Source organism: Durio zibethinus, chromosome 14 (genome assembly GCF_047325235.1).
Source record: "Durio zibethinus cultivar Kanyao isolate XHJ-2024 chromosome 14, ASM4732523v1, whole genome shotgun sequence".
Lineage (NCBI taxonomy): Eukaryota > Viridiplantae > Streptophyta > Magnoliopsida > Malvales > Malvaceae > Durio > Durio zibethinus.
This window is the reverse complement of record NC_143175.1, coordinates 6,791,966-6,810,987: the sequence shown is the minus strand read 5'-3', so window position 1 is coordinate 6,810,987 and position 19,022 is coordinate 6,791,966. Positions and strand designations below refer to the sequence as shown.

Here is a 19,022-nt window from a genome sequence, read left to right as displayed (position 1 = left end):
TACTAGTTTTAATTGGATTTCTTAACTTTAATTAAATGATCAAGTCTTCACTAACAATCCAAATATATTCTTTTAGATACAAAGTACAATAAATTTCAATGAGCTAGCAACTAGTATTTCTGTTTTTTGTTTTTTTTCTCAAGATTTGTAGGCAATCAAACAACATTTCAGAATCAAGCCTTAAACCATAAGAAAAATTCAGAAAAGGCAAAAAATTGGACAAAGAACACAAAAATTTGAACATGAAATCAAAACCAGGCAAAGATTGTAGGTGAAACTATCATAATTGTCAATGACAATAATGGGATTCTGGTTTTTTTTTTCTTATTATCCAAAACTGAAGAGGTTGAGTTCGATACAACAGATGCCAACAATACCATTCCAACAATTTCAGTTCTCTTTTTTGGCAAAAAACCAATCCCTGCAAAACAAAACAAAATAAAAAAAGAACGATCATTTAATACTTTATACGTAAAAAAATCCCAAAAAAGAAAGAGAAAAAAAAGAGACTTGATAGAGGAGAAAGCATGGATAGGCAAGATAGAGATCAAAGTTAGGTAAACCAACATGTAGAAGAAATCATGGAGAAATAACACTTCTAACTAATCGGCCACCTTCAACCAACCTTTCTGTAACCTTCTCTAGAAAATCTTGAACCCTCAAAATAAGAAAAATCAATTTTACCAACATTTATAAGCGTCAGTAAAAGATTAAAAAAAGTGTCACCATAATAATTACTGGTAATTTTTTAACCGTCGATTGATCGTTAGTTAGGTGAGTGTCGGTAACAACTTTTCGATGGTTAAGCCACTGGTGTCGTAGTTACACATGTATTTGACCACATGACTTTATTCGATATTTTAAGTTACCGTTATAATTAAAAAACTTTTAAAGGCATTTTAAAGTGCCAATAAAAGTCACATTTTGTTTAAAATTTTTGTATTTATTGAGTGACCTATATTGACACTTAAAATCGCCCTTAAAAGTTTTTACTTTTTTTTTAAATAATTTCCATATTTATAATCTTTGTACCTAATAAAATTAAAAAACAATTCATTTTTATTCACTTTCAGTGTCCTTGAAACTCTTTCAAGAGAAAATCTACTCATTTTAAAGTGTTTGGTGTTTGTTATTCTTTTTTCTTTACTTAAAGTTATAATACATTGCTTTATTATGAATGTAGTTGTTTCACCCATGCTTGGTGACCCATGTTCCCTTGAATTTCCAATTATTAGAAAGGCCAATGCCAAGGTATGCCTACAATTCTCAAATTTTCAACTATCAATAACACATTTCAAAATAAAGTTGGTGATGGCCACTCTTTCAAAGGTTTGACCAGTCTCCAAGCTTACTGGGTCTTCAAACAATTCCCCATCAGAGGGTAAATAAAGTTTTTAGGTATGCTTGAGAATAAGGATCTTTCATCAATATATTTGTCACTTTTTAACAACTCTGCATAATGACAAGACCAATATAAGCAATTTCCAAATCTTGAATATAAAAACACAAGCATTCATAATATTTTCCTTTCAACTTACCTTCAAAATAATGCTTGAATTTACTTGGCTTCTTTATAAAAAATAAAATAAAAAGAACTTATTAATAAACAACAACACATCATACCATAGAGAAAAAAAGAACATGAATGCTTAAAAAAATTTTTGATAGATTCATACAAGTCCAAAAAACTCTGCATCGGCTCATCACCAGGATTTTGAAGATTAAAGAGAGTAAGATCATCTGTGCCCTTAGTTTGTTATGGCTCAAATATAAATTTTGGTAGCCGCTTAAGCATGAGTTCATTGGTAGTTAAAAGAATATGTGTATATAGCATATCAAAATCTCAAGCAGTTGTTTGCAACGTATTAATAAACTTAGTATTATGATACTAAAAAAATTTGAATACAAATCATATGAAGATAACGATATTAGGATTAGTTCCTCACTAGTTATAAGGATTCTATAAAGATAAAAATTATTAATTTTATTTTTTAAAACTATATTTAAAGAATTTACTTTTAATACTTTTAAAGTTGATATTTTAACATATATAAAAACATTTCCAAAATAATTTGTTCTCAGCCAAAAAAATAAAAGCGGAAGAGAAAATAAATTGTTACCTATGGGATTACCTTTTGAGTATATCCATTAAGAGCCTTAAACCTTTTTATTAGCTTTTCTATCTGTTTTTTGTAAATAGGCATGATATGATCACTAATCATGGTTTGGGAAAGTTGTAATTTACTTTACAGAGATCTCAGTGTAAGCAAATTAAATTAGCATTCTCTAAAACAATGTTTCAATAAAATCTGTTGTGCCAAACTCCTAAAACTTGTCAACTACCAAAAGCCACAAGCCATGTTAGCCAAGTTAAAGTGAATGTTTAGTGCAAATGTTAATGTTATTTGTTTGATTTTCTAAAAGGGACCATCAAACAATTTTGTCGAGGAAAAGGACCATTAAACCACATACAAAAAAAGGGATAGAAGAGAAAGAAATAAAGAGAGTGGCAGACAACTGATGGTGACTTGGTGAGGCCAATAAGAGTTAGCAAGCTAATTGCTAATTTGCTATAAAGGGCTCTAAAATCATTATGCTATCTTTATCTGTTCACACACTTATAATCATTCCATTACAAATTATTATTCTTATTTAAAGGAAAGGCAACAAAAGCTTAAGAAGAATAGATATACTAACTTAACTAACTCTAGAAGCATATTAAGTAAGGTATTAATGAATTCTGCTAACAGTTAAAATATTTTGTCTTCCTTGTCTCTTAAAAATGATAAAGTAATATAATTCCTAAATAACACAAATCAGGAATGTTAACGCAACACACTATTATAACGTATAGATCAATGAATTTACCACTAGACATGAATTGAATGAGTCACCACTAATCTTTTTTTATTTAGGTGCGATTGGTCACCTAATTGAATTTGTCTTACTTTAAAAAGTGGTCCCAAACTTGATTCGGGTATCTTTAAATGGTAGATTTTAGTCTACAAAATTAGATTTTAGATTTTAAAGTATGATCACGCATAAAAAAGGTTATAACACCCTTACCACACCCATTCCAAAGATGGTACTAGTTTGATTTCAAATTATCCAAGCCAAAAAGGTTTTTTTTTTGTAATTTTATCAAATAATTTAACTATTGAAAATTAATTTTAAAATTACTCCAATAATTTGGTAACACTGTAAGATAATTTTTTCACTTCAAGAGTATTTATGAAGATTAGTGTCCCATTTTGAATAGGCTCTGCCGTCGGATTCATTTAATTTTTTCGGTTGTAAATTTTTTTTTTATTTGTGATAACAATTTATTTTAAGAAATATCTTTCAATATGTTTGTAAGACTTTCTATCAAGAATTATTCTCCAATCTGTTGGTAGGATTGAAAATTTATTTGTTTTTAAAAATAATTTATTTTCATAAATATCTTTTAATATATTAGTAAGATATTCTATCAAGAATTATCTTATAATCTATTGGTAGGATTTTTAAAAAATATTTTTTAAGAAAATTCATTAAGTCCTCCAATAATTTGGTAAGATTTAATTTAAGATTTAAATCTTCTAATAGTTTTATAGGATTGAAAAATATTTTTTTTTGAAAACATCATTTTCTTTACTTTAAAAGAAAAGAATTGATTAAATTTGACAGAAATTATCATACAAATAATATCATGCATTAATATAAATATCATGCAACAATATAAAATACCATGCATATATTAATTAATCATGCAAATATAAATCAAACAAATAAAAAATATATAATTATGCAATCAAATATAATCACACAAATAAATATAATAATCATGCAATTAAATATATTAATTATCATGTAATGAAATTAAGTATAATCATATCATGCAAATAATATAAAATCATGCAAAAAAAATTATAGTTAATATCAAAGTTTTCTTTTTTCCTCATCTTAATTAACTCATCTATAATAAATATATAATAAAATAAATTGATAAATAAAATAAAACATAAAAAGAAAATTAAAAAATAAAAATAAAAATGAAAATGAAAATAAAAGGAAAAAAAAGCCAAATCTTGTGATCAAGTCAGGTCCTCACCAGGTTCACGCATGGATCCATGTGAGTTGAGATGCAAGTTAGGTTGCGTAAAACAACACTGTTTTGATGTGGGTATAAAAGATAAAGTTTAAACCTTTTTCTCAGTTTTTCACTTTCCTCTCTCTCTCTCTCTATCTAGCCTAATTTCCTTTTGACCTTTTTCTAAATAATAGATGAACACTGGCCATTTTTTCAAATTCTAATGTTAAAAAATTCAACTAGTCATCAAAAAATTCAAGCTTTCTAGAAACAGTTCACAAACCCAGAAAATGACCACTTTGATATCTTTACAACCATTGTGAAATCATTGAAAAATTTAAAAGTTTTAATCAAAAAATTCAAAGATTCAACTTAAATTCATACAAAAAACCCAAGAAAACCCAAATTTTCAAATCAACTCTAGAAATTCAAACAAAAAATGTTCAAAACTAGCCTAAAATCAAAACAATTCTAAAATCAAATATGAAAACCAAAATCCAATGAGAAAATTCCAAACCTAAACCTAGAAATTAAAACTCCAAATCCTAGAATTCCATAATCCAAACTGAAAATCAAAGCACTAACTTTTAGAAAACTCTGACAAGATCAGTAATCCCAATTTCCTCAAATTTTAAAAATTTTAGAGATCAAAACCTAATTTCAGAAAGAATGAATTCCCTCAAATAAGATCCAAATCTTCAAAAATTTTGTATAAACCCCCTCTCAAATTCCAGCATTCCAGAATTCAATACCCCAAATTTTTTAACACCCAAATTAATAAGCCATTTGCCTTTTTTTTTTGTTATGTTTGATTTTGTTCATTTATAAGGATTGAATCCCTTTCATTTTGGAAAGTAAATTGAATATGAGATTATTATTTTATTTGATTTTATGCATGTGATTTGATTTGATTGATTCCCAAAATCAAATTCAAGCTGAATCCATGTTTTTTTTTATTTTTAATTTCTTTCTTTTTTTTAACTTTTTTGTGACTTTTGACTTTGTTGACTTTTTTTTTAAAGCAAGTAAAATTAAACAAATAAATAAATAAATCAAATTAAAATTAAAATTTTTTTATTAGGCTTGAAGCTTCCTAATCGGATCCAATTTATAGTTGAAGGCCTATTTTCGATCAAAAAAATTCTCGAACAAAATGGGATATCTACACATATAAATCATCCATAGATGCAATCGAGAATATAGGCACTAAATCTACTCCATTTATAACAGAAGTAATAAAATCAGTCCCTAAATTTGCTAACTCTCATGTCGTACAAGCAGCTATATGCAGTATGTATATATATATATATATATATAGTCATTTTTATAACTGTATTTAAAGAATGAAGGTATCACTTTAACTGCTCCTCCAAAGGGTATCATACCTCATTATAGCAAAGATGTTTTATATATGGCTATATAAAAAGACATTTATTCTAGAAGGCTAATAGTGGATAGAGAGCACAAACCCAGAGCATATGTGACATAGGTAGTTGTTGATAACTCCTTTAGCTCCTATAGCACATAAGTTATGGCTTATGAATTTGTCGTGAATTCTTCATATGTATACAACCTAACCGCTAGCTACAATCTCATGAATGGAATTACTAACAACGATCTAACAACAAGTTCATTGCTATATCTTTTGGATTGTCAATTCCAAAAGATTTTCAAAATTAAGGATTATTTTGGCGAAAGTACGTACGCAATCAAAATTAGAGATTTTTAAAATATGTAACCAATCAATTTTGGCGAAAGTATGTACGTAATCCTTTAAATAGTTAGCCATTATTACAAAATTAAAATAAAAAGAGGAGTGAGATTGATTTTGGTAAAAGTACCTAGTTAGGAAACGATGCTAACGGATAAGATGACAAGGATCGAGTTGAAACTAGAGAGGAAAAAATTAAAAATTTTCAAAAATTAGTGAAAATGATAAGATCATATTTGAGAAAGATTACTTAGATTTTGGTTTCAAATTTGATTTGAAAGCAAAATTAATGAAAGAACATAAAGGGGATAAAAGATTAAAGGAAGTCAACTTGAAAGATAGAAAGAAAAGAGTTGAGAGTTCTCTTAGTAGATCTAAGCTATTGTTAAGAAATGGCATTTTTATAAAGTTAACCTCCATTAGACAACAACTATAAGAAAATCATGCATTATATGCCTTTATAGTTTTCTTATCAATAATTTTACGACATATAATATTGCACATTTATTTTAAACTGCAAACAAATAATTCTGTCAATCATTGAATACCAACAGATATAAAAAAATAATCTTAGAGTCTAAACTCACCACATAAGAAAAGTTTTCAATTCGACCACCATTAAGAACTTCCCAAAGATTTTCTGTATTGTCAAGTATGTGCTCAGGTTGATTGTTCCTATTCCTATCTCAAGACCTTTAGGTACATAAATTTTATGAGATCAAGTACAGAATCTATATCAAAAGAAGCTTAAGCATGACAACATAAAGTAAGGTAGATTAAGCACATTATTAAATAAAGAAAACCACGATAACTAATTAAAAATAGAACATTATAAATAATACAAATCACCTACCTCAGATTTACCAAAAGTAAAAAAATATAGCTCTACTGCCGTGTGTGGCAAAATCAACTTTTTATCACCCATTTTAGCAAAAATCTTGAAAGATTCCTATATAATACATTTGACAAATGATCAACAACATTCTTGAAATTTAGTGCAATGCACAAAAAAGAATATGCCAAAAGGCTTGAGAATAAGTTTACAAACTTTTACTTCGTATGGTTCCCTAGGTAACTCCCAACCCTGGTATTCATTTATTACTTACCAATATTATATAAGTATTAATTACGAACATTTTTTAGACAAACAAATTTGGTACAAATATGGAAGAGAGAATAAAAGTCAATGTAGCAATAGAGTAGAGCAAACAAAAAGAATTATGATGATAGTGATTCATGTAGCAAAAGTATTAAAAATTAGTTTGCATATTCACAATAAGGTGTGAATTTCCCAATCCTTTTTACATACTTTCAATTTTCAAACTACTACCAAACTCTAGTCAAATTAAGCAATAATGTGGCACTGTACCTTAATCAAAACTCCCAGATCATTGCAAACAACCTAAAAATAGGCATAAAATAACATGACATTAGACCTAAAAAGAAGTGACATACAAATTAATTAATAACAATTAGATATCATCAGCACTTCAAACATAAAAAAGAATTCTAATGAATACTATAGACATTACTATGAAAACATTTATAAAACATTGAATACACATTGTATAAAGGAACCAAAATTGGTTTATGCCAAAATGTTATAACAAAAAAACAACTATAGGATTTATAGCATTCTTCCCTTGGCTTTAGAGAAATCTATCAACTTAATCCCAAAATTGAATTCATCTTTTTTTGGGAAACTACTTGGAAGTGGAACAAGACAATCCTCTTCAATATAATGCATTTTAGGTTTCATTAAAAATTGTAAACCAATAAGAAAACAAACCATGCTACACTATGAAAAACATATTATAAATTAATTTAAGAATATAGGTAACACATTTTACTATACACAAAAAAACTAAATAAACGAAAAATTGGTTTGCTCACTTTGAGTTTGAATGAAATAATGTGCAACTAACTTGAAAGGTATTTGTAATATCTGAAAGGTTGATAAAAAAGCTTAGATCTAATTTCACCTTCTAAGAAAAAGGTTTGAGTAGGAACATGCATAATTGATAGACTTACCTTCCTATAAAAAGAGCTAGTAGGAACCCATCCTTTCACTGTCAATATTTTTTATTTAGGTGTAAATAGCTACTTATATGAATCTATCTTTTTTAAGGTTATTCTAAGCTTGACTAAAGGTCTCTAAAAAAAATAGGTTATGGTTTACATTAATAGAACTAATTTTGGAAATTGATTACGTGTAAATAAGGTTTTAACACCCCTGCAACACCTAAAATTGATATCAAATTAGCTTTATGTTTTCTTGTCTAAGCCTTAATTCAAATTTTCTTTTTTTATTAAATTAAATGCTTACTATAAAATAAAAAAAATTTTCAAATCTTTAATTTTTCACTCTTCATTTTCTCTTATTAAAACATAAACTTTTTTTCTCTCTTTTTAAAATAAAAAGCCCTTCATAAACCCAAAACTAGAACTAATAATCAACCACCACTATAGCCACTATTGACCATTGACCATTGACTTTCATCATTGGAATGAATGTGTCTAAAATTCATTCACTGATCCATTTGGCCTTTTTATTCATGTTATCTGCATGGATTTTTCAATAAACACTTGAAAATTCCTTAGATCTACAAAGAAGACCTGCAATTTCAATGGTTAAAAAATCCTACCTCATTTGTTCCAAATGATCCTATTTTTCATCATTTTTTTCCTCCACCTTTTTTTTCATTTCACACTTTCAAAGTGTTCCAAAGTTTTACTGCCCCCGTTAGCACTATCACTTTTTGTGGTGTTATTTTTTTTCTTATTTACATAAAGATTCAATATTTGAAGAAATTGTTAACGACATAAAGTTAAAGATGTATTGCTATGAAACCCATTTGATCGTAGATGAAAAGCAATCAAACTTTTAAGTTTTTCCCCCAATCATAGTGGAATGATTCTAATTAATTTATTCTCTCTTAGATTTAGAAGTTTCAATTTTGTACTATATTTTAGGAATTGAGGTAGTTCACCATACAAGCTAGTGTTATGGGGATTATTCTTTTTTCTTTCTTTTTTTTTGTTTTAAGCTTTAAAGCAAATTTCTTCTATTATGAGTCGAACTTTAATTAACCAAGTTTTGCTTCATCTTCAAGGTGTATAATGCAAAAGAAACAACCTATATAATGTAAAAGAAATAAAAACAATTAAGTGAACAACATGTATACATAGACACTGGTTGTGGGTTGTGTATTTTACCCTACTTCATATGTGAACACATGTTCATTGTTAAAAGATACTTGGATCTGGTGCCAATGTTTTCTCCATGTAGTAAAGGTACTCATTCTAGACTTTAAAAGATTTATTACTAGGATTTTTTCTTCTAGTTACCTAATAAAGTATTATCTAGTCTAACAATAGGTTCTAACTATAAAGTTAATAGAGCTTATGTTCTAAGAAGAAATCAAAGACCACTTCTCCCCATAAAAATAAAAAAATCTCATATTCATCTATTTCATCTCCACCCTCTCTTCTATTCATATGAAGTAGGGAAAGATAGATTCTATTTTATTTTTAAGTAATAAATATTGTTAAAAAATGTATCAAACACAACTTTGCTTGTGGCCACTACACCTGTAAATTTTTTTAACCTTATTTCATCATTTATTTACCTATGATTTGTTTATTTGTTTCACAGGAAGTAACAATATGTTATTTACTTGTTTTAGTTGGCAAGGAAATTGTTGACTTGTGCTTGGACCACATCAGGAAGCTTGTTGATAATTGAATCGGTCTTCAAGGGTTCCTTGCTTTTAATGCTATTAGTGGAAGCATTGGATTTGGTCTTGGTTCTAATTTTTTTAGAGCATTTATTTGTTAATTATGGTAAGAAATCCAAGTTAGGTTTCATTGTTCACCCTAAAATATAAAAAATAAAATCGTATATTTTACATGCAACAACAAAATAAGTAAAACTTAGAAAATTAAAATCCATAAAATCAAACCCAAAAGAAAATATTTCACAGTAGTCTCATACCAATAAAAAGAAAAACATTAAGCAAACAACAGAACTTGAGATAAAATAAAGTAATTAAAAGACATAAATTCGATGAAACAATTTAAAATATAAACATAAACAAATGAAAATTACCCAAAAAATACCATTGCATGAAAGAAATTAAAAGAGACCCAAATAAACAAACCCATAAAAAAAAAGACTAATTCTCATTTTTCAAAAACTCAGAAAATCAAAACCCATAAAATTAAACCCAACAAAAAAAAAATCTTTTGCAGTAATTTCATACCTAATAAAAATAAGAACCTTGAGCAATCACCATATTTGCAAAAGAAACAATATTCTTCTAGTTCTTATTTCTTTCTTGTATTCTTAGTATATCTTATTATACTACACGAAACAACCCTGTGAAAAAGGTTTAAATTTCCCATTTTGTAAGGCATAAAGAAGATAACGATGATGTAGTGGAGAAATATTTTTTGTTTGATTTGTGCTTTTACTATTTTAGGATTAGAGTTCTTTTCTTGATGGCTGGTGCTCTAAATGGGTGAAATTGAAATTTATTAACTTTCACAGACTACTTGTGCAAATTATTAAACATGTCGTGTTTACAAATATTTTATACTTAATAGTTAATACTAATTTTTTTTATTATGTAGGTAAGGATATCTCAAAATTGTACCTACTTTAATATGATTGTTAAACAATCTTAGAAATATAATTTTTAATATTGATATGATATATTTAAGATTCTATTACATTTCACAACATAACTATATTTCAAAAAAAAATATACAACTAATTATAAAGTTTACCATTGTTTACTATTATAGTATGTGTCACATATTTTTGTGTCAACTGCTCAGTTAAGATCAAAATAGATTTTGGGTACGGCATAGTTGCCCCAAGCCAACCATCAATTGTTTTTTATTCGATGAACTCTCACAGTTGTTGTTGTTGTCTTTTTTTTTTTTTTTTTTTGTCCATTAAGTTGTAGAGACAAAATTATATTTACAACTTAACTTTTATTTTTTATTCTTATTTTAATTTTTTATTTAAAAATTACTAAATAATAAATAAATTATTATTATATGATAAATTAATTAATAAATAAATTTTAATTATTTATTTTCAAAATTATTATTCAACGTAAAAATAATTTTGTAATTTTTAATTAATTATTAATTTTATAAATATTAAATGATTTAAAATTTTTATTATTTATAATTTTTAGTCTAATATCCTTAATAATTATTTTCTCTTCCTACTATAATTCATCTCACTGTCACGTTGTTTTTATATTCAAATAGATATTCTATAATTGATTTTAATTTCATCAGTACAATTAATCTTACTTCCATTGTATTTGCAATCACACCGGAACCAATTTTATCATCTATTCAAATTGATCTTAAAGCAGACTTGCTATTTTAAAATACAACATGATGATACAATACGAATATGATATGAAAAAAAGATATGAATATGACATAGTTTAAAATTTTAGTAATAACTATATATAGGTTTAACAAAATAAAAAAAAATTCATTTAATATTTTTATATTGATATAAATTGTGACATACAAATTTTATATAAAATATGATATAAAACACATCAATTTAATATTTTACACTATATAAATATATAAATTATTAGGTATAGCTTAAAGCTTAAAAAGTTTTCACAATTATATCAAGCAATAATTATTTTTATTTTAAAATAATATAAATTATTTGAGCTTTTTTAGATAAATGTGCGAGTCTCTTCTTAAAAAGATTTTAATTTAAATTCCTCTAATAAAATTTATTTTTAGAGTTTTAAAAATTTTTATACGAATAAAATTCTACTTTTAAATTTCCTATTCAAACATACTCTAAATTTTTTATATTATATATTTAGGAATTTTAGAATAATTATTTTTATTTTATTGAGTTTTCATGTATACGAATAAAATCATTAATCTTGATTTTAACATTAAACTTATATAAATAATACTATCAAAATAATCTTAGTGAATATATGTGTTAGAATATGCTTTACAAAATATAAAATCACTTTTTTAATTAGACTGGGACTTTGTTCCCAGGTTTAATTTTCTGGAATGGATCTTCACCAAGGCGTTCGGACTGGGCAAGAATTTGGGTTGAATTCGGTAACAGCCCCGCTTCTCCTTTCCCTTCGGCCTCTCCCGACTTCTTCTTCTTCGATTTTTTTTTTTTTTTTTTTAAATTTTCTCTTTAAAACGCCGACGTTTAATATGGTATAAAGTACAAACTATAAAGGCCTAAAAGAAAAACCCCTAGTTATCATTTTCTCCTTCTCTTTCGTCCGAGCTGTCTGTCTTGTCCCTTGCACCATCGCTACTGCCGGCGCGGGTTAGCCGTTCTCATTCTTTCTCTTCCTTCTTCTCTCTTTTTTTCTCCTTCTCATTCTTTCTTCTCTCTGTTTTCTGTTTCGGTCGTTGCGAAAGCTGCCTTTTACACTGGCAAGTTCTCTCTTTGTTTCCCTCTTCCTTTTTTTTTTCCTTTTTGTTTTTTCTAAGTCCAATCAGTTATTTTTCTGTGAATTTTTCCCAGGATCTTTTTGTTTTTTGTTTTTGAGTTTTTCCTGTTGGTTTTTTTTGGGTGATTTTGTATTTTTAGGTTTTTTTACTGAGTTTTTGGCTTGATCTTTATGGTAGAACGATATTCAAGTTTCAAACGCTTGAGTTTCTTTTTTTTTCCCTTTTTGTTTTTTCTAAGTCCAATCAGTAATTTTTCTGTCAATTTTTCCCAGGATCTTTTTGTTGTTTCTTTTTGAGTTTTTCCTGTTGGTTTTTTTTGGGTGATTTTGTATTTTTAGGTTTTTTTACTGAGTTTTTGGCTTGATCTTTATGGTAGAACGATATTCAAGTTTCAAACGCTTGAGTTTCTTTTGGTTGTTTTGGAATTGTTCTTTAATTCTAGCATAAACCCCTAGCTAGAGAGGTGTTCAAAACCAAAACCCTGAAACCTCACTCTCCAAATCCCTCTGCTCAATCGACAACACCGATCATGTTTGGATAAAACTCATACTAACTACCTCAAAATTGAACAAGCTCAGCCCAATGAGACCTCTTTTCAATTCCTTTCCCCAGCAACCCAAGCAGGTACCTCTTTCTCTTTCTTCCTTTTTTGTGTACTTTATTCTCTCTCTCTCTCTCTTTTCTGATTTGATTTTGTTTCAACAGCAGTTCCAATCAAGCTCTGCAGTGGAAAACCAATGCAGTAATAACATTAACATGTTAATGACGCAACCGCAGATGGGTATTTTAAATCCTCAACTGCCATTGCTAAATAATGTTGGTTTCATGAATGGAACTAACCCACTTCTTCCCACACAAAATAACCATCTGGGTTTTCCTCAATTTGGCCCCATTTTCCCAAACTTGAACAATGTTTCAATGTTCCAACAACTTCCTGGCCAATTCAATAACCCTTTGCAGAGCCCAAATCAGCCCAATTGGTTGAATTTACTTCAACAAAGCAACATGGGTCTGACAAATGGGCAGCAGCGGCCACAACAGCAACTTTTTTTGCAGAATCAATTGCAGAATATGGGCCAACTTTTGAATGTCCAAATCCCAAACCTCCCTCAGTTTGTTTCTGGTGGTCAAACAATGGGATTCCTCAATCATACCGTCTTTCCCAATATGCAGTTTGGTTTTATGCAGCCTAACCAGATGCAGCAGCAAGCCGACCAGAGTCAGCAAAATTTAGCAGATGTTAATGCATCCACTCCGATGTCTTCTGTGGCAGCTCCACAAGGACTAGGAAACCCATCTTCCAGAAGGCCAATGGTATCTATTTTTTCCTTTACGATTTTAACTTCGAAATTAGTCCCATTGTTGTTTACGTTGCTCTTAAATTGTTTCGAGATCAAGAAATTCTGATTGCCATTGGTGGATTAAAGCAGCTATTGTAGCAATCCTATTCTTTGTAAAGTGCAGATGTTCCTCTTATTTGATGTATGAGAATGGGTTAAACAAGTCTGGTAGGGTTAACATTGGGGATTCAACCAGCTTTAGAATTACTTTCGAGAATTTGGATGAGTTGTCCTTCAATGACTTTTGAGAATTTGGAAAGCTTTATTTGCTAATAGATACTCTTTTATTTGCAAACATGTTCTTATTAGCTTATTCTACTTATTACTAAAATCACAATTTCTCAAGCTGCTTTGCTGACATGTAATTTTAATATGAAACTTTCCTAAAATTGTTAAGCTGGAAATAATTGCTTTTTATATGGTGTGAAATGTTCCTTGCTACAATATTTATGGTGTGTCTCTTTTAGTTTTGGCTGCTGCAATTAATTGAAGTCTTTCAAATTCTTGTAGGGCGGTCCTGGTAAAAATAGTCAGAATTTGAACAATTTTCCGGGCAGAAATGTTAAAAGGGATTCAAAATGGGGGTGTGTTATCTTAAATATCTTTGGTTTCTAGCTTCTTTTTGTGAAAGACTTCGACTTTTGGCTTGTGATACAGCTGAAATTCAATTTTTATAGATTTCAGAAGTCTAAGTTTCAGCAGTCTCGATTTCATCAAGCAGATAATGAAAAGAGAAAGTTTGCGTCTTCTAATGGACCTAAGAAAAAAGGTACACCTTTTTATGAAATGCATATAACTTCTAATTTTGTGTTCTAGATAAATATACATAATATATATTTGAATGCATGATGTGCTTTGTGCGTAGATAAGCTTTCCTTTTGCTCCCTCACCCTGAACAAATTCATGTGCCCTTAAATGGGCTTTTCTTGGATTAATTGGCTTGTGCTAACCGTCATAAAAGTTATCATTTATATCTTTTACTAATTTTTATTTGGTAAGAAAACATTAAACTAAAAGAGATACGTTGCACTATTAGTACATTGTCACATCATCTTTGTGTCTCTAATTTAACAGCAGCGGATAGAATGACTTGATTTACCACACTTAAAAAATTTGGAGGCTTAACTAGGACAAATTAGAGTTCAGTGACAAAAGTAGGAAGGAGTCTGTTGAAATTTACTCTCTATATCTCTGGAAAACAAAATTTAGAATCCTGATTTCTAAATCTTGCTTTTGATCTTCTATGGTCTAAAGAAAATGATATGCCATTTGTTTCCTAACTAGTAATTCCATGGTCTGATTGAAAATAAACTGCTGGGACTGGGTGGAACAAGTATTTCTAGGAATAGTGGAATAGGATTTAGGTGGGAAATCTCAACTAGTTACAGGTTTAAAAAGTGGCTCTCCCATGGTTGGATCAGAGTTGTGATCAGGAACCCTTGACCTTGAATGTTGCTTTCACCTCTTTCGTGGACATTTGCAAGCAGAAAAACCCTATCCTTTCTCTCCTTGCCTTTTCTCTTCATGTAAATGGTGGGTACAAAGAGTAAGGGATTTTGAATTCTTGAATTATTTAGAAACATATAATGCGACTACTGCAGAACCATATTGCTTGAATTCTTCAATGGTGTTTCTTATATAAGCAGCTCATGACTGGATTTCAGATCACTGGGGTGAGATGGAGAGAGCTAAAGCTGTTGTGAAGGTTAAATTCGTTGCTATTGATTGGAAACTAAAAGAATGAGAAAGGGGAAATGGGAAATATTGTTTGTTTGATTTAAGGTTAATTTCATGAATGACCTCTAAACTATAGTAAAATGTTCAATGTGATACTTGAGCTTTAAAAATCTCTAATGTGGTGTTTGAACTATGAATTTGTTAACTAAAGTGGTACTCACTTCTAATGTGGCCAGCTTCAAATGATGACACGTGGCTAACAAACAACCTCCAAGTATTACATTAGTTAACAGATTTATAGTTTATGTACCACATTAGAGATTTTTGAAGTTTAGGTATCACATTGAACATTTTACTGTAGCTTAGGGGCCATTCATGACATTAACCCTTTGATTTATTTGAATCCACATGTGAATGCCAAAATTTAGGATTTATGTTTGAGCTGAAGGACTGATTTGTCACTATTTATTTATTTATTTTGTTTAATTAGGCTCCTAAAGAAACTAGCCAAACAGTTTCCCATGTATAACTGTGAATTTGATGACTACAACCTGAAATGGATGTTGGTTTCCCTTCTGCCTAACCTTTTCTTTTTGTAACTCATTTGTTTTTATTTATTTACTTGTTGCTAGATTCTTTTGTTCCTTTCTTTTGAAATAATTTCTAATTTCTGCTCCTCTTGATTAAAAACAACAGGGCAGACTAATGAGAGGGCATCTAAATTTCCGCCTTCTATTTCTGCAAACTCAGAAAAGGAAAAGAGAAGGTAACTTCTGCTTGCTCTTACCCATTTATGATAATTTCTAGTCCAGACCATATCAACATACCAAATGAATGTATATTGGGCCTTTTTTCTTTTAAATCTTAAGAGCATATCTTATATGAATCTTCTTCCATAGTGGTATAGACTATGGAGCAGTGGTGTCTGTGGGGTGGCTACATGAATCACATAAAATAGAAGATTTAAATGATAGGATTGGTCTGAGTGGACATGCATTGCATCGAGTTTAAAATGAAGGGCTTTATGTGGTTAATTCAGAAACTTGAATCGTTGAATATTATAATGGTGGTTATGGTGGGACTCATTTCTATGCAATCATGTTAAAAACCACTGGTTTGCCCTTAGCCTTCCATGTTGTGCTTAAATTCTTGCTGGAGTAAATCAATCGTGAATCATGTTGAAATCATTGATGATAGGTGTGTAACATATCAGTTAATCTAGGCCCTAAATGTCCACTTTCAATACTTGCAGTGTCAAAAAGACCATGTAATGAGAATGACATCCATTTTTCTTGCACAAAAAAAAAAAAAAGGAATGGTCATACTCCATTCCTTTACTTGTTTTCATTCAGTATAGATGCTAGAATTTTAAAATTTTGACAACATTTCTGAGTGTTTAAAAGTGCTGTGAATTTAGTTGTTTGCTTTGGTATTGAAAATATATAAATATATAATATTGATAATTGAATCCATGATTGTGAGTTGCTCTTTATCTCTCAGCTATAATTTGCAAGTTGCAATTGTCTCATAATTCAATGACCTTAGATTCTGGTTTGACGAGTTTTAGCCAGGCGTGGTTTTCAATTCATTTACTGACTGCCTTGTAAACAGTCATATTAAAGAGTTTTTTATTTTCTTTTTCTTTTTGAATGCTTGTATGAAATATTTGGTGTTTTTCCTTGATAAGTACCAACTGGGAGGCTAATTGACATTTTGGTCAATCTTGTCCGAGCACTTTTTATCCTTGAGAACCTTTTTTTTTATATACTTGTTGCTGGTGATTATTTTGTACCATATAGCATGAAAAAGATTCAGCCTCTGCTGGTGATCAATTTTATCAATGTCCTGCTGTAGTTTGTCATATACTCTCTCTCTCTCTTATATGCCTCTTTCTTACTAATCTCTACTCGGATGTGTCCACAATCCTTTGGCACAATCCTTTGGTAAATTAGAAGATCTTTTGCTTTGACCTACACGGAGCAAGAAATACAACAGTGGCGTGAACAACGTAAGAAGTACTATCCAACAAAAGACAACATAAAGAAGGTTGGATTAAGCCTCCGAAGCCTCTTTCAATTTTTTTGGGTGGAAATATGTCCAATAATAATCAATTTTGCTGGCTGCAGAAACTGAGTGGAAAAGTAGCAGACTCTGAGGTGACTAAATTGCGTAGTGAGGTACATTTCTTAATTTTTCCTCATCTATTAAGAACTTGCAATTATTGCATCGACTTTAGCATAAGACCTATCTCATCTTAAAAGGAAGCCATCTGATCAATAACCATGTGATTTGCACCTGTAAACAGGTTTAGTTTCTCTTCCTAAGCATATATGTTATTGTAATACTATTGCTATCCAAGATGTGAGAAAATTGGTGTTGCCCAATAGATCTTAGCATAATAATCATGAAAAAATTGCTAAAGTTTTTGGTTCTTCTATATAGACTTGTTCAAACCAAAAACAGGCAGTTTGTGACTAACAGTAGTGCGAGGTTGTCGGAGTGATGCTTCATTGTCACTGATCTGTACAAGTAAAGGGGTTTTTTTGATGACTTCTTTTCTTTAATATATTAAAACCTTTGTTGCAGCAACTCAAGGAGATTTTGGCAAAGCAAGCTGAATTAGGAGTTGAAGTTGCAGAAATTCCATCACACTATCTGTTGGGTTCAGAGAAAAAGGTAAATAGAAGGGAAGAGAACAGTAGGCCAGCAACCAAGAGGGGGAGATTTGAAATGAGACATGATAAAAGAGGCCGATTTGATAAGAGAGACCGTTTTTCCAAGAAACAAAGATCAATTAACGAGGAATCATTTGGTGGCACTTCTTTCAACAAGAGGAGCCCAACCCTTTTGCAGAAACTTCTTAGTGCTGATATAAGGAAAGATAAAAGCCGTTTGTTGCAAGTTTTTAGATTCATGGTTATAAATTCTTTCTTTAAGGATTGGCCTGAGAAGCCCTTGAAATTTCCTTTGGTAGCTGTTAAAGATGGTGTGTCTGAGGGTGAGATAGTTCAAGAGAAACCCCTGCCTGTTGGGAAAGATAATATTGAAGTCTGCAACAAGACAATGATCCAAAGTATTGTTGATGGTGATAGTGATCATAAGACTAAAGATGGTAATGCTGGTCATGATCATGGCAATCACTATGAGAATGATGATGATATTCAAAACAACAACAATAACAGTGTTGGTGGTGATGGTGACAAAAACGACGAGGCTAAATTTGTTGGGGAGAAAGCTGATATTGGAGAAGAAATTGTGAAGAATGATGAAGAAGAGGGAGAAATCATTGACTAGTGCCTGATTTGGATGTATGGTGGGAGCCCTCTCACCATGCCGAGTCTACATTTTATGATTGAACCCTTTCTTCCCTCCAGAAGAGGCCCATGAATCCTGTTTGTGCATATGCATACCATATTTGGTTAGGGGTTTCTTGTAATTTAGTCTGTGCTTTAGTTTGAATTTGGTTTTCTTTTTCTTTTGTTTGAAATATATGGCTTTAAGGTCTCACTAGTCTTTGAAATTTATATGGAAACATATCTATTTTTCACTGAAACTTTGGGGCATTATGCAATTTTTCGAAAGTTGAAAATGAATGATAATTGAAAGTCCATAGAATAGCTGCTTTCACGCAAAATCCAAATTCTATCGTGTATAATATATGTATACAAATAGACATGTCCGTATGCTCTTCCCGGTATGCTCCATTTTTTTGAAAGCAGCATTTTGTTGGCTAGAAAGGAATCTGACG

General features: G+C 29.8%; 1 protein-coding gene across 6 annotated transcripts; it reads left to right on the top strand.

The window, feature by feature from the left end:
• The first annotated feature begins 11,767 nt into the window (after window positions 1-11,767).
• Window positions 11,768-18,827, top strand: NUFIP (GATA zinc finger protein). Of its 6 annotated transcripts, none has more exons than XM_089743364.1 (9): window positions 11,768-12,396; window positions 12,596-12,881; window positions 12,963-13,571; window positions 14,108-14,181; window positions 14,275-14,366; window positions 15,971-16,040; window positions 17,227-17,320; window positions 17,401-17,451; window positions 17,861-18,827. In XM_089743364.1, exons 2-9 carry the CDS (start codon window positions 12,840-12,842, stop codon window positions 18,566-18,568), a joined length of 1,740 nt encoding a protein of 579 aa, XP_089599490.1. In that variant the 5' UTR covers window positions 11,768-12,396; window positions 12,596-12,839; the 3' UTR covers window positions 18,569-18,827. The 6 variants fall into 6 exon arrangements, with proteins under 6 accessions (XP_089599490.1, XP_089599492.1, XP_022745232.2 ...); XM_089743366.1 differs by having other exon boundaries at window positions 11,772-12,396; window positions 17,230-17,320; XM_089743365.1 differs by having other exon boundaries at window positions 11,800-12,396; window positions 12,966-13,571.
• Window positions 18,828-19,022: the final 195 nt, after the last annotated feature.

Coding starts and splice junctions, on each gene's coding strand:
- NUFIP (XM_089743364.1), top strand. CDS start 12,840: ATGAGACCTCTTTTCAATTCCTTTCCCCAGCAACCCAAGCAG. Junction 12,882..12,962: donor TTCCCCAGCAACCCAAGCAG/GTACCTCTTTCT, acceptor TTGTTTCAACAG/CAGTTCCAATCAAGCTCTGC. Junction 17,321..17,400: donor CAAAAGACAACATAAAGAAG/GTTGGATTAAGC, acceptor TGCTGGCTGCAG/AAACTGAGTGGAAAAGTAGC.